The 16,301-nt window shown below is 37.4% G+C and overlaps 2 protein-coding genes across 2 annotated transcripts in view; one reads left to right on the forward strand and one right to left on the reverse strand.

The window, feature by feature from the left end:
- The window catches only part of LOC138715601 (sodium channel protein Nach-like), a 53,601-nt gene extending 41,899 nt beyond the window's left edge, over window positions 1-11,702 (reverse strand). The window contains exons 1-2 of the mRNA XM_069848676.1: window positions 11,407-11,702; window positions 7,539-7,808 (exon numbers count right to left, since the gene is read on the reverse strand). Coding sequence (XP_069704777.1) covers window positions 7,539-7,808; window positions 11,407-11,702 — 566 coding nt within the window. The remainder of the gene's footprint in view (window positions 1-7,538; window positions 7,809-11,406) is intronic.
- Window positions 1-16,301, forward strand: part of LOC138714649 (uncharacterized) — an 80,652-nt gene that overhangs the window by 5,987 nt on the left and 58,364 nt on the right. The gene's annotated exons all lie outside the window — the stretch shown is intronic.

Consider the following 16,301-nt stretch of genomic DNA (forward strand, 5'->3'; position numbering starts at 1 on the left):
CACTTGGGGGGCATGGAGGTAGAGCCCCATGCTTTCCATGACCTCAGCACTAGAATGAGGTGGTGTGGTCAGCACCACGCTCTGACTGCCTTTTACCCCCGGGAAAGACCCGGTACTCAATTTTATAGGAGGCTGAGTGAACCTCGGGGCCGTTCTGAAAGTTTGGCAATGAGAAAAAATCCTGTCACCACCATATATGTTAGGACCAATTATTTTGGAAAATCGAAAATTACCAGAAAAATTTCGGCTACAGATTTATTATTAGTATAGATTTCCACTTTATTATTATACTACATATAACTAAGAGAACGTTTTGTGAGTCTGCAAAAAAAAAAAAAAAAAAAAAAAAAAAATCAGGATTTTTGCTGGAGTCTACACATTTTGAATATCCCAAGTGATTTTGGGCATGCTGTTTGTTCACAGCATTTTCTTCCAAGTATTGTAAAGATTTTGTTCATATTCATTATCTAAGAGTAAATTTGTTTTGGAATCATGTAAAGTCTTAGAAATAGTTCAAGGGTGCAGTGAAAAAAGGACACAAGTCATGAAACCAAATTTTACAGGAGGCAGGAAAAACTTAATATTTTTTTAAAATAAGAAGGTTGTGATGTTGCCATTTGCCTTGGATATGATATGTGGTGTGTCCATTTCTGCATTACATTATTGCTTTTTTCACGGAGTTATATGCATCGTAATAATGTAACATTGAAATAAATAACGAGTTAAGTATCAAAATAATATTTATTCAGGCAAGAAAAATAACGGTTTCAATTAAATATTATGGATACATAAAGGTAAAGGTATCCCTGTAACATGCCATGAAGGCACTTGTGGGACATGGAGGTAGAGCCCCATGCTTTCATGACCTCGGCACTAGAATGAGGTGGTGTGGTCGGCACCACACTCTGGCCGCCTTTTACCCCCAGGAAAGACCCGGTACTCAATTTTGTAGGAGGCTGAGTGAACCTCGGAGCTGTTCTGAAAGTTTGGCAACGAGAAAAAATCCTGTCACCACCTGGGATCGAACCCCGGACCTTCCAGTCCGTAGCCAGCTGCTCTACCAACTGAGCTACCCGGCCGCCATATTTGGATACATATACAGAAAAATTATTTATTGATTAGCTATAATTCTTTAATGTCTGTTTGTAATTTCCAATGTTATTGAATAGTTCTCCTGCAATTTAATTGAAAAAAGTGAAACGACCTAAGTACCAAAGTATTTACATGAATAGTGGGGTATGTCCACTAGGAACAAAATGAATAATATGATGTAGGTATCAGAGATATTAATACAGTGAAACTTTCCTTAACGGACACTTCCCAATAGCGGATTCCTCTCAATAGCGGACATTTTAAAATTCCCCTGCAAAATAACATTGGCCCTTATGATAAAATTCTTCCAAATAGCGGACATTCTCAATAACGGACACGGACACTGAAATGTATCTCCAACAACAATTAAAACTTCCAAATAATGGACAGCGTGAAAGAAAAAAAAGAAAAAGACGATTGTAAATTAAACAGGATTCTTTGCAACAATCATTATCGTGCATTTAAACGTTCTTGTACTTTATTGAAGGTAAGCAGCACAGTTGTTAGTTGTGATACTGTACGTGAGCAGTCCTTACTTTCTTAGTTTGTCAAGTTGAGTGTTCGGAAGTACAGTCACATTAAAAATGTCACAAAAACGTAAATGTTTGTCACTAAAAGAGAAAGTGGATATTGTAAAGCATAGTTGAGAAGGAGAAATTAAGTGTTCGCGAGCTAGGCACAAAGTTTAATGTGGGAAAAAATCAAGTTAGTGAAATTTTGAAAAACAAGAATGCTATTTTAAAATCATACACTGAGAATGCAAATGAGAACACAAAAAGAGCTTTTCCTAAAACTGAGAGGCTTGCCATTGACAGTTTAACATATGAATGTTTCTGCCGTGCTAGAGCAAATAAGATGCCTTTACTAGGGATTTCTCTCTGGATGAATACTGTAAACAATCTCACTGTCTACTGTACTGTACTGTAAAATATAGTGTTGAATATGTATGAGAAATTTTAATGTACTGTATACTTACTAACGATTTTCTGAATGGCGGACACTTCTCAATAACGGACATTTAATTTTTCCCCGGCTTTGTCCGCTATTGGGAAGTTTTACTGTATTAGAGAACAGTTGCCTTGCCCTTCTTGGATGTATTGGTATGCAGAAAGGAGAATGGTTCTCCCGGTCACAAAGTTTACAGAAAACCCATGCACACAAATCGCTATTTACACAAAGACTCTAACTATCTCCCCAGATAGAAGCGGGCAATGATGAAAACTTTGTTCGACCGGGCCAAGCAGATTTCCGATCCACAACACCTCGATCAAGAAATGGGCCATCTTAGGTCTACACTGGAGGGCAATGGTTATTCTGCAAGAGAGATCAAGAAGACTTGAGCAAATGCTGGGTAACTTTTGGTGCTGGACCCCAGATTCATTTCACCAGCATTATCATCTTCACCTCATTCAGATGCTAAATAACCTGAGATGTTGATACAGCGTCGTAAAATAACCTACTTAAATAAAAATAAAACCTAGAAGACATACACCGCACAGCCCCAGTCAAGGTCGTACCAAGAGAGGCACCGTATTCCTTCCTTACTTTAAACAGGTTACCGATTGCAGAAGCTACTAAAACAACACAACATAGAGAAAGTCTTCCTTTCAATGAAACAGACCTGCAGTTGGTTACGTTTGGCCAAGGACATATGTGACTGATTATCGACTACTGGAGTTTACAGGATCCCGGGCTGCTGTGGCTCAGTATACATAGGGACGACTCGAGTAGTTTCAAGACCTGAATTACTGAACATAGAAGAAACTGCTGCCTAGGTCACATAGATAAATCAGCAGTAGCCGAACATCGCATATAAAGAGGTGGAGCACAACATCAGGTTCGAGGACACTGACATCCTAGGCGGCATGCCACACTTCTATGTCAGATTACATCGAGAGGCCATTGAAATCTACAAGCATAAGAACAACTTCAATTGGAAGGAAGAAGGCCTTAAAGTCAATCAAGCTGCAACGGTGGGCTTCTGTTTAAGTTGAATAGTTGGTATAAATAATAAGTAAATAATACTTAAACAATAAAGTTTTGCCCTACCGTCAGTCGTATGATAGGGTCGATTGTCTCATGGGTGAGGTGGTACAAAAGAAAACACTCAGCATAAATAATCAACTATCCATTTACATTTATTAATTAGCACTTCGATAATTGGAAGATGAACAAAAGGGATGCAGTAGAAATACAGCCACCTATAACTCCACCTATGCATCGCAACTGGCTTGCCACTAATCGTCACTCAACTGGCATTCACCATTACACACAATAGTAACACCATCTATACCCACAGATTATAAGTATAAGTAACTTGCTAGACAAGTCCAAACTTGTCGGATGTGGCAGAAAGCACTAATATGAAACCAAACACAACCAATGTAAGATATACACTTGTTGAATGCCAGCTTATTCTTGGATTACCTAATACTCGGTATGAAATCAAATATACTTCTACTAATCAAAAGAAACATACAATTACTGATGTAGAAAAACCTGTTATGATCCCTGGTAGGCCAGTCTCGAAACCAAACAACAATGGTCTCTCTTCCACTCTCATGCCTCCGTTATCACACAGCACTAGAAATGGCCGATATTTCACAAACCGATATTTTGTCACAGGTATTTTTTTGTCACAGATAAACCTGTGACTGATGACGCGAAATATCTGTGACAAAATATCGCTATCGAAATCTGCTCCGTATTCAGTATTCTGTGACTGGTATTTTCTCCTCTACGTCGTGAGTTTGAGCATGCGCATGATACAATAACAGCAATCGGGTGGTACGATTTAAATAATAATAATAATAATAATAATAATAATAATACTATTGGTTACCATACTTTATCTTATGGAAAATCCTGTCTAATCAACTGTTTTGTTTTGTAATTATTTTCCAATATTTTTCCGAGTACTTACAGTATGTTTCGTTAATTTTTATTCTATGACTCAATATTATAATCTTAATGCACGACTTAAAATAATTTATCCATTATATATACAATAAAAAGGATTAATTTTTAAAACGATTAGAATAATCACATAACCTCAATTTCTCCATACCCAACTACATTTAAAAATTATCAAATGATTCACTATCTACAATATAACCTCTTGGTACACGAGGTTAACTTTCGACATGTTACTATTTAGTTAGGTGGGTATTTATTTGTTAATGGTGCATGTACATAATTTATTTGTTGGATTTTCCCATATAAATCACTGATGTGTGGTGTGTATAGAGAAATCGTATTCACATTTCATTGCTCTTTAATATTTCCTGCTAGTTTTTATCAGTGTAATTCATGCATATTGTGCTTACTTATCGATATAAAATATCGGTGTGACAAAATCACCGATAAAAGTCACAGATATTTAATTGTCACAGTCACAGTTGTCACAGATACTTGAAAATATCGTTTAAGCTCATCTCTACACAGCACGCCACACCACAGCTCGGCCACGCTTCTACATTTAGTAAGGCACTATCCCCGATCGAGCCCCGACTACAGCAGTACACGTCCCTTTTTGGACTGGGTTATCCGTGATCCCATCACAGATAGTCGCTAAAAAAAAGCCCCTCAGCTCTCCACGGCTGTCACACAGCCATATTCTTCAAGCGTCGACCCCAGACTGCACCGCGTCATGCGCCCTCTCAGGAGAACTGACGCTAATTAATAATTAATATGAATAGGGCTAATTGAAAATCTAAAACCCATGTCACGTGATAACTTAAATTCGTTCCTTATACGTGAGAAGTAAGAGACCATGAATGGCGGAAAGAAAACAAGCTATCTATAAAAGAAAGAAAGAGACCTAAAATGGCGGAATAGAATGCCATCTATGAGAAGTAAGGGTAACTAACAACAGAAAAAAGACATGAATAAGGAAGAAGAAAGAAAGAAAGAAACACAGAGAGCCGAAACTAAAACGGCACAAAGCATGGTACTTGGCCCTGAGAAACACACGCATTAAACCATTCATACTACAGCCAAACATGATGGTAGCTCATCACAACATGTTGACCATCGGTGCGACAACTGCGAGTCACGATCCATCCCGATCTTAAATACCGTAAGGCAACCAATCACAGTCCCACTCATTTCCAGCACATTAAGGAGATCTTTGCACTCCCATATGCCACACCACTGATGATGTCTGCCGGAGTAGCAGACGAAATGTATGATAGCAACAGTTCCAACAGACCACGGCCCTTTAGCCAGGATAACATCAATCCCTATGATGCCGGCCATGAAAGCCTACATTCCAAGTGTGTATTAAGTTGGCATGTATTTGAAGATTGGATAAAGTTTTATTCAGTAAATTGTAACTTGTACACAAATTACCTTTAGAATTAACCACGAAATCCCATGAAGGGCAAGGGCCTCCTGTCTATGCAGGGTGGCTTGTCAAGCAGTTCCCGGTTAGCCACTCCGGGAATGATGGTCACTTTTGTAATGTCATATCTGAAGGGTCCACTGTTCACTAGTCACTATTTAGGTTGCAAGTCACTTTGTGATTAGTTTTCCATTGTTGTCGGTCTTTCGCTGTTCTTGACCATAGATGGCCGAATCTTGCTCTAAGTTCGTCTGCCCATCTTGTCTTCTGTCTTCCAGCGTTCCGTTTGCCAATCCTTGGGTCCCATGTCGTAAGGATGTGTGTCCACCGGTTCGCGTTGAGTCGCATCACGTGTCCTGCCCATTTCTTCTTCAGCTTGTTGGCCATCTCTGCTGCATCTTTGAGGTGTGTTTGTCTTCTTATGTCTTCGTTACGTAGTCAGTGTCTGAATGTAATGTTCAGCATCTTCCTCTCCATTTTCCATTGGCACTGTCTCAGCATGTCCCACTCTCTTTCCGTTAGAGACCATGTCTGTGCTCCATATAGGAGAACTGGAAGGATGCAGCTGTTCATGACTCCACTTCTTAATTTTAAATTGTATGTCTTGTCTGTCAGAATGAAACTGAGGCTCCAAAATCTCTTCCATGCATTTCCGATTCTTCTCTGAATCTCGTTCTGTCGTCTGTTGTGAAAGGACATTAGTTGGCCGAGGTAGATGTATTCAGTCACGTAGTCTAGTTGTCTGCTTCCTACCCGTGGCGGCTGATTGACTGAGGCAAGTGAGGCCGGGCCTCAGTCACTTGGCTTAACTGAAATCAAATTTTGTGTTTTTATAAATGTATTAGTTATTTGAATGAAGCATATATCGCTGTAGAAGCATTTGAAAACTTTGTGATGTATATAGATCTGTTTTGCAGTAAAATTTGTTCCTGAGGCCAGAATCGCTCGTGCCGGGTCTGGCTTCTGAATTTCCTGTATTTTCGCGGGCTTTGAGCTTGCGCTTAAAACGTTGTAGCTGAGGCACAATTCGTCTGGCCTGGTCAGGTTTCACTTCTCACATCCATGGGCCGGCCTCAAGGGTAGGAGTGGGGTGGGAATAGTAATGATGACTTGTCTTCCTAAATAGGCCATAAATAACACAAATTCCAGCTCTTTGGCAGGCAGAGACCCACACTATTCCCTCCCTTAATGTCTTAGTTTATGACTTCAGCTAGGCTGCTAGACTACTGTACTTTAGTACAGTAATGAATCTGGGCCAATGTTATGTATTTCGAGAAAATATAAACAGAAACAAACTCGAGAAATAATGCTGGTGTAATTAATTCATTGTTAGTGTCCTTTTTCGAGAAGAAATAATATTGAAAGAAAGGAAGTTTTAAATAAAGAGAGAGTCTTGACATCGCTGACAATTTTTCTGACAGATAACCTTAAAACGCGAGTTTCTATTGCATCTTGGTATGGGGAACATATATATATATTACTAGGTTATTTTACGACGCTTTATCAACAGCTTAGGTTATTTAGCGTCTGAATGAGATGAAGGTGATAATGCCGGTGAAATGAGACCGGGGTCCAGCACCGAAAGTTACCCAGCATTTGCTCATATTGGGTTGAGGGAAAACCCCGGAAAAAACCTCAACCAGGTAACTTGCCCTGACCAGGAATCGAACCCGGGCCACCTGGTTTCGCTGCCAGACGCGCTAACCGTTACTCCACAGGTGTGGACTATGGGGAACATAGTAGGCTAATAATAATAATAATAATAATAATAATAGTAATATTAATAATAATATAATAATAATAATTAATATCATAAATAAACATTTCCTATCGGAGGCACTTAGACTAGTTGCATCTGGCCTCTCCGAGGATTTCGATCACCGGCTGCTACTGCTTCCTACAATGCCCAAATTACCCTGACTCACCTAAGATGTTATTTGGTAGGGCCAATTATACCCAACATACATTTGCTCTTCTTGTTCGAGGGACTCCCATCAGTCCTGCCTTAATATTAAGTTAAAGGAAATCTGGACATGGAAAAAAATAAATAATTATAGTGAAGGACAGTGATAAAAGATACCTGCAGGTGTGTGTGTGTACTCACTCTTCAAACACGTCCCAGACATAGTCCCCATTTGTGTCCGCACAGACTGTGATAGCAGGGAATGTTGTATTCCAGTCCAAGTATGTTGTCTCGACAACGAAGCTCACAGAATGATCTCTGAGCTCTCTATAGGATGACAGTGCTATGATGATTGTACCCCACAGAGACACTGATACAGCAATTGTCCAGAATAATCTGCCGCAATGGAGTAATTTGTATAGAAAACTTGTTACATGGTGTGTAAAATACAAGTAAAATATTAACTTGCGTCAGTGGCGGTTCCTCAGGGGAGGGAAGGGAGGAACGTCCTCCTCACATTTTCTTCTTTTGAAAGTAAATACCAAATAAAATATGTGCCTTGAAATTCGAGGAAGATTCGATAATTTTTAAGTTCACAGCTATAAGAAAAACTCGGTTGATCGAGTTTTAAATGACGCGCGCTCATGTACTGTAGAAAACTGTGAGAAAGATGCGAGATTATCTGTGTGTAGGAAAGGCACTCCATTCCTCCTCTACTGCAGTTAACACACATAGACAACAGCGCACTAGCGGCCAGAGAAAGAAGCAGAGTTTTAAAGCAAGTAAATGAACGGAGAGGGAGGAGATCCTCCTCTGAATCAGCGCATGGGCGGGAAATAGAAACCGACTGGTCGTGCAGCAAGCTCGCTATTGCTGCCACCTAACGATGTTGCATTCAACCAGACTATAACACATCTAGGAGGAGACACAACAAAAACAGTTTTAACGAAACGCTATGAAAGACACCATGTAAACTTTTTTTCTAATTATAAATCAAAAATATTATTCATTGCACTTTATATAGGCTACTATTCGTGGTTTGAAACTTTCGTGGATATTTGAAAGTTAAAGTCGGGTTTATGTAAAACAAAGAGGAAGTAGTTCTACGTAGTTGGCCCCTGAAATTCACTTCTATTCATTGTTTACTAGACAGGGCAACAGCCAAGTTGTCAGTTTTGTACAAATATATTTGAAACTGAAAGTAGATACACCAAACTACATCATTTTTAACATAAAAAATTAATCGGCCACCGGGAGCTTTGAACAATAATGATAGTATGACTTTACAAGAACTGACATTCTTCAAAAGCATGTGATACTGAAATTGTAAAATGTACATGTGGCAACACAGACACGTGGATGGGTGCAGTGTTCTCGCTTTCCTCAGATTGTTTCCTATTCCCATTTCCGTAAAACGGTTCCGGTTACGAGTTAGTAGCCAGTCTCTTCCAACATGTGTGATGCTATAGTATGCTTGAAAAATTCTACGAGGTTGTGAATTTCCTTGTAATTGTTAATTTGCGCAATTATTCAACAATGAATGGAAGTGAAAACATAATATATTTTGGACAGTTTAGGAAACTCAGTTTACAAGAACAGATTATTGCTATACAGAAGGGAAGGCCAACACCAACACTACCTGGTCTTACATGTATGCATGTAGGCTAATTTATAGCATGTTTCATTCAAGAAGGTGTCATTTCGTGCTGTTAACTTCTTTCCTCCTCTTAAGAAATATGCAGGAGCCGCCACTGATTTACATGCAATTTATAAAAAGAAAATGAATGCAGTCGAATCTCGATCAATCAAACCTTGATAAATCAAAACCCTTGGCAATTCGAAGTTTTAGTCTTTTTCTTCTTCTGCACAACAAAAATCTTAGCAATACAAATAAAAAGCAATAAATAAACTGAATTTTTGGAGGGGGGATGGGATTTCCAGGTGGATATTGTGGAAATGTAACCTCTATAATTCGAATTTAAGGCAGTACTATACTCTGTAATCAAATCTACTCGTGGAAACTTCTATAAATCTAATCTAAGGTAGCCGACCCTCTATAAATCGAAACTGCTCAGTTCTCCTCTCCCAGACCCCTTCCCTTCCACTGGGTTTGTTTTTGTGAAACATAATTTTGTTTATGCTCGACCATGCCAAAATGTAGTAATTATACACCTGGTAGCAGACCTTAAATGCATGTCATTAAAGTACACCTATTCATTAAAGGTCAGGTCTTTCAGCCAATGACGACTCAGGTTACAACTGTTCAGCCAATGACAGGTCAGCTTTCGACCGTTATAAAACCACAAGTATCGATTGTTCTCGGATATGCAATCGAAAGAGAATTAGCGAAAAGTCAATGAGGCTGGAAATGCAATACTGTTGCAGAAGGTTTTGTTCTGTTACTATAATAATTAGCGTTAATTGTAAATAATATTCAAATAAATTCAATTTGTCATCTCGTTTTTCAATGTCTAATTTAATTTCAATGTTATCTATGTAGGTTCTTATGGCCTAGCAAGGTCAATGTGGACATCTGTTCCTCGGAAAAAATCAATACTTGTGCGTCTGCGCATATCTCACAACATACGGGACATTGCTAAAAAATTAATAATATCAAGTTAGAAATATGGTCGAGCATAAAGAGTCGTATGAAACTCGCCTATAATGGTAATTAAGAAGCTCATATGAAAATTATGAAACTCGCTTGCGCTCGTTTCATAAATATCCATACTCACTTCTTAATTACCTTCATTATAGGCTCGTTGCATAATGTACTATTATTGATTACCCAGCCAATAATAATATAATTCCATCACTTCAGTTGGTAGAAGTAAATTTTCTGCTGGCATATTAAAGCTACAACCTTTGAATCAAGGAAGTGTTAAGAATTTCAAAATCTTATATGGAAGGAAGTAGTGAGGAAAATCATTTCAGATATGGAGGCTGGGAAACTCAGCTCAATTAACCTTCTACAGGCAGTAAGAATGGTGGATAATCATGGAGAAATGCAGACAAGAAAACAATAGTAATTTGTTTTTAAGAAATGGGTTTTTTTTCCATGCCTAAGGAACTAGTGTGTGTCACAAATAACATGGAAATTTAATGGAACGCTGTTATGACTCATTTCAACACTGAAGATGTTACTTTTTGTGACTTTGTGGACTTCGACAATGATATCGCAGTTATGGGGTTCAGTCAGCTTGAAGCAGGGTGATAAAGACGAAAATGATGGGGAGGAGGAGCCATCAACAGAATCGCCAGTTTCTGCTAACAAGCAAACATTCTTATGGGAGCAGATAAAAAACTTTTTTTTTTCATCATGTTAATGTCAAAATGAGTGCTTATACAAATTTTGGCGACTCGAGCACAATTACGAGGGCCCCCCAGAAAGCAAGTTTCCCTGGGGCAGTTTACAGAAAGGAAACACAATTTCACGGGGAAAATTTATTGGAACAGATATAGATATTGAACTATTTTTAAACATATTCTTCATCGGAAATGTTGACCTGAGTAGCACAGTCGATATAGCACTGGCTTTCTGTGCTCAAGATTGTGGGTTTGATCCCGGCCCAGATCGATGGCATTTAAGTTTGCTTAAATGCGACAGGCTTATGTTAATAGATTTACTGGCATGTAAAAGAACTCCTGCGGGACAAAATTCTGGCGTACCAACGACGCTGATACAACCTCGGCAGTTGCGAGCATCATAAACTAAACCATAATTTAATTTAAATTTTCCACCAGAAATGAGACAACTTTTGTATCCCTATGTCGTAGAAGTCTGCCTCTCGGAAACATGTAGTGATGTTGCAGATGATATATTTTCTGCCATTGTAACAATCGAAAAGGAAATTAAAACTCAAATGCGTAACGAAGCAAACTAAATTATAGACTTTCATAATCAAAATTATTACTAAGAGTTATTGTAAGACATCTAAAGTAATATCAAACTTGAAACTCGATTATACGAGGCGTGTTCTTAAAGTGAGTTCCAAAAGGGTGTAGTAAGTAAACGGGAAGATATTTACAAACCATTTTTGTTGCATTGTATTCCCCACACTTCAATTACTTCTCAACATAATCTCCACCATTATTGAGGCATTTATCGATTTGTGGCACAAATCCTTCTATCCCCCCATTGTAGAATTCGCCTGCCTGCGATACGAACCACTCCCGCACTACTGTTTTCACTTCCTCGTCGCCATCAAAATGTTGACCACTGAGGAACTTCTTGAGGTGCAGGAAGAGATGAAAGTCACTCAGAGGCAAATCCGGGCTGTAGGGGGGATGGTCAATTTGTTCCCAGCCAAATTTCGAGATGAAATTTTGGGTGTCACGAGTTGTGTGTGGCCATCTCCTGACCATTCCATCACTAATGGCATCATCACTATACACCTCACAAAGTCGACGATGAATGTCAGCTGGTTTGATGTTCCTCGCATTCAAGAAATGGATAACAGACCGCATCTCACAGTTGGCGGGGTGCTCGATCACTTTAAACATTTCAACTGATCACAACTAACCACACACACGGACTGAAGCTCTGAAACTGCATGCACAGCTTGCCTGAGGACTGAAGAAGAAAACACGTATGCGCAAAATAATGGCTATAATTGAAAAAGGAACTTACTTTTAGAAAACGCCTCATACAAAACGTTTATAAATCGTATTTTGCTGTCCCCTTGGAATTCGATTTATGGAGGTTTGACTGTGCATATATGTGCATTTCCTGAAAACAGTTTTACTTTGATCTACAATGTCAATTCCACAGTTACTCCATTAGGTATAACCATTTAATAGTGACTCGTAATGTAAGATACAAAAGTAAGCAATGCTTCATTCAACATTATTACAATAGATTGCCGAGCTATGCCCATTCTGCTAGCTTAAAGAGGTTCAAATCTGTTTTAAAATACTGGCTTATTGTCAATCCATTTTATAATATTAAGTTTTTTTTTACTTAATCACTTAACATTGTATTTTAGTGTATATTTTGACTTTGTCTATAACTAGGGACTGGATTTTTATGTAATATCAAGGTGTGAAATATGTACATATTTATGTAAGAAAAATAAGCTGAATATGTACCAAAATGTGTAAAATCATGAAAATATTTAATATCAATGTCTGACAGGTATAGGAGAGGTAAGACTCTCCAGTTGTGATTTCATAGAGCACCCGACTTTTTTTTACCGCACACTTGACACATTACTATTTTTCCATCTGTAGTGAAAGCTTCGTCCATCGCAATCCATGATTTTATTTTTGTCGTTAGGGTTGAAGATACAGAGACCATTTTAGTTAGTTAAAAGCAGTAGATAAACTCACTTGTACTGAATACTGTAAGTACTAAAACTAGAGAACTGAGTGAAATGAATGACGCAACAGTACTGCAAGCACTGTTTCGCTTTACTGGATTAGGAGAAAATAAGAGGAGATGTAGGACACATGCATTTTATCTGCTCCCTGTAAGAAACAAAGTACCTACTGAAACCTCGAACAATAGGCATTTACAAACTTATGTTTGAAAAGTGACATTCCAGTCTCATTCAGAAGGGTAGGATTATTCCAGCCGAGAACCTTACTTTCCAATTGCTCGGAAAATCCCATTTCCTATAGGTCTACTAAATTTAAAGTAAAGAGGTCAAGCAATAATCTGAAAAGCTGCTTATTTTCATTCTTAACATCTTTCCAGTTTGTTCCTTCACTTCAACTTCTTTTCAAAAGTCGGCTACTTTATTGCTGCTCATGTCAGACTTGACATGGGTTTTCCATGGAAGGATTAGGAAGAGGATGGGTAAGGTTGCAAATTGCATGGGAACGGCTTGTTAAGACGTGTGCAGAACAATTATAGTTCGAGACAAATCATGTCGTCCTCGTCCCACTTCACCTCATGAAAGCAACGCTACTTTCTGAGTGATTTTTACAATACAAGGTAGTTTTATGAGAGGTTGCCTTTTGAGGTTGCCTTTTGTTCACTCACTCACAGTGGGTGGTATGGGGTGAGTGCCTCTATTACTTTCTGGAACTAAGGACGTTATGTTTCGTCCCGAAATATATCCTTTCGTGGGTAGGTATACCTGGTAAGGTTTATCTTGTCTCAGTAGCAATAAAACCAAGTCCCTTCAAATGAGGGTGGAGATTTTAGGAGGGTTGTAAATTTTCAGTATTGCTTTCAAAACCTTGTTATTGTACAGGCTACCGGAACTCAATTTCTTGAAAGACAAACTCAATGACGGAATTACACAGTACGAAGAGAGATATTTTGTAATTTTATTTTGCACTACAGAATGTATCAGCTGGTCCCTTCCGCTACTGGATGGATGGACGGCAAAGCTCCATTCCCCCATTGCCATAACAATACAGACGAAGTTAGACATATCTCCTTTCTCTTTTCGCAGTGAGACAAGATACATCACACAGACTTTAAAAGGCTTTTATAAGTCTGTGTATTTCAAATTGTAAACTTCCCCAGCATAAGTTTTTTTTCCCCCCTTTCAGAGAAGTAAAAATGAATAAAACCTCTAAATATATAGATTTATGTAATACCAAGCCATAATATGTAATGTGGGGGTAAATATGTAAAAATATGTAGTATCAAATTTTAATATATTAATGGTAATTACAAGATTCGCAAAGATTTATTATTTATATACGGTTAGGTTGAAAGGAATATAATATATAATTACATAAAAAATCCGGTCCCTATCTATAACCCAGGAAATTGTAGTTTTTGACAATAAAATTGATTGATTGATTGGTTGATCGATCGATCGATTAATTATATCTGAGGTTAAATTATAATATCATCATTATGAACTAGAAAACACTTTTATTCCAAATGAAATTTAGTGTTACTTTTCTGGAGTATCTCTGTCCCACTAGTAACATAGTTACGTAATGCTTTTTCACCTTTCAGTCCAGTTCCGGTTATCTTCTGCGATGTACTGAAGTCCATGAATTGTACTGTTCTTTAAATACTCTCTAAACGCCTTAAGAATGCGAAAATCTGGAATTTTAAATTTCATGTTTCATTTCACCTGGCCACTTTGATAAGAGTAGTATTCAGTTTAAGCTGTATTCAACATACTTTCATACTGTTTGTTTTTATACAACGCATTTGCTTTTAGATTTTGTTTTGTTTGCTGACCGAAGATATTAACTGTTAATGTAAACATATATATAGATCTGTTATGCATGATTTTGAAATGTTCGTGTGTGATGGCTGGATAGAGTGGGCTGGGCTGTCCATGTAAAACAGATTTATGTAGACTATTTGAAGACTAACGAAAAATAATGCAAACTGAATGAATTTTCTCTTAAAGAGTACAGAGGTGTGAAAATTATTAGAATAATCTTAATTTTAAAGGTTTTTTAATAGTTCCTTCACAAATATTAATTGAATTGATGAATATTGTTATATATATTACTATACTGATGTAGGATATATTTACTACTAACAATGCCGGAAAGCATTGTTGTACATTGGTATTTTTCTTATTTTACAATTGTTATGGGAATTCAGAAATTATTATATTAAGTTGGCGGAATTGGAAACATAAAAAATTATATGCACAAAACAGATGTATACGTTCATTTGAACCTTCACAACAATGTAAACGCAAAGAACAATTTGTTTAAAGCATTTCTTAATTAATTTTAATGTTTCCAATTCCGCCAACATAATATAATAATTTCTGAATTCCCATAACAATTGTAAAATAAGAAAAATACCAATGTACAACAGTGCTTTCTGGCATTGTTAGTAGTAAATATATCCTACATCAGTATAGTAATATTATATACCAATATTCATCAATTCAATGGATATTTGTGAAGGAACTATTAAAAAACCTTTAAAATTAAGATTATTCTAATAATTTTCACACCTCTGTAGATCTTCATTTGTATCTTTATTTTGTGAAGTGTGATTTTTTATTTAAATTTACCTTTTGTTCAGTAATGAAGTATTCAGTAAAAAAATTCGTAATATTTCCACTTGGGGCCTTTCATATACAAATACCTGATCCATCTTTTATTCAAGTTTTTCGTAATTGTAGACTTTCTCGTAATGCTGGAATATCTAAAGGATTTTTCCAGAATTCTCACGAACTTTCGCCTTGAGATAATTGTACAATACTATTCGTATATTTTGTCATGTTCCTACAACAATATAAATAATTCCTCGGGTATAGTTAGGATTTTAAGTCTGTTACCATGTACGAATTACGCATTCTATATTATTTGGAGAGATATATTTTAATACTGTACATCAGTGGTTCCCACAGTGGGAGTCTCGAACCCTTGGGGGGTCGTGTAGAGAGCTGAGGAGAATCGCAAGATGATTAGAAGGGCTCTGGGAGATATAGTCATAAGCCACAATTTTATTATTTTTCAGATTCCTGTTACAATTTATTTGAACCTCCCTCTTTAAATACAGTTGAAGTTTCTTGTTTCTACAGTAGACCTCAAAAAAAGACAGTGATTGTTATTTACTTTGTCATCTTGTGAGAAGTTGAGAAGATACATAGTCATAAGTAGGGGCCAGATGTTGTTGACCTAAAAATCTACTTAAAATAATCAATAAAATGTCGGAATATGTATGGTAAGACTTTCCTGTGTTAAATTTCAACGTACCTCATTTACATGTTTCTACCTAGATGTATAATAAAATGTCCTTAAAGTAATGGAAAAATGACATAAAATTAAAGAAAATGACATTTAAATATTATTCAAAGTACTCGCACCGCAACTTGCTAAAAATCAGTCACCTTGGGTGCTATTCATAGAAATTTCGCTAGCCCACGCTAGAGCGTGCTAAACTATCCCCGGCTATCGACTGATTACTTGCACAGGATTCATATCATATATCGCTAAAACTGGTTTATGAATACGAAAACGTTAGTTCGCTGATCATCCACCGGAAGCCCGCGCTAAAAAGTCTATGAATACGGCCCCTTGTTT

Source organism: Periplaneta americana, chromosome 15 (genome assembly GCF_040183065.1).
Source record: "Periplaneta americana isolate PAMFEO1 chromosome 15, P.americana_PAMFEO1_priV1, whole genome shotgun sequence".
NCBI classification, from domain to species: Eukaryota; Metazoa; Arthropoda; class Insecta; order Blattodea; family Blattidae; genus Periplaneta; species Periplaneta americana.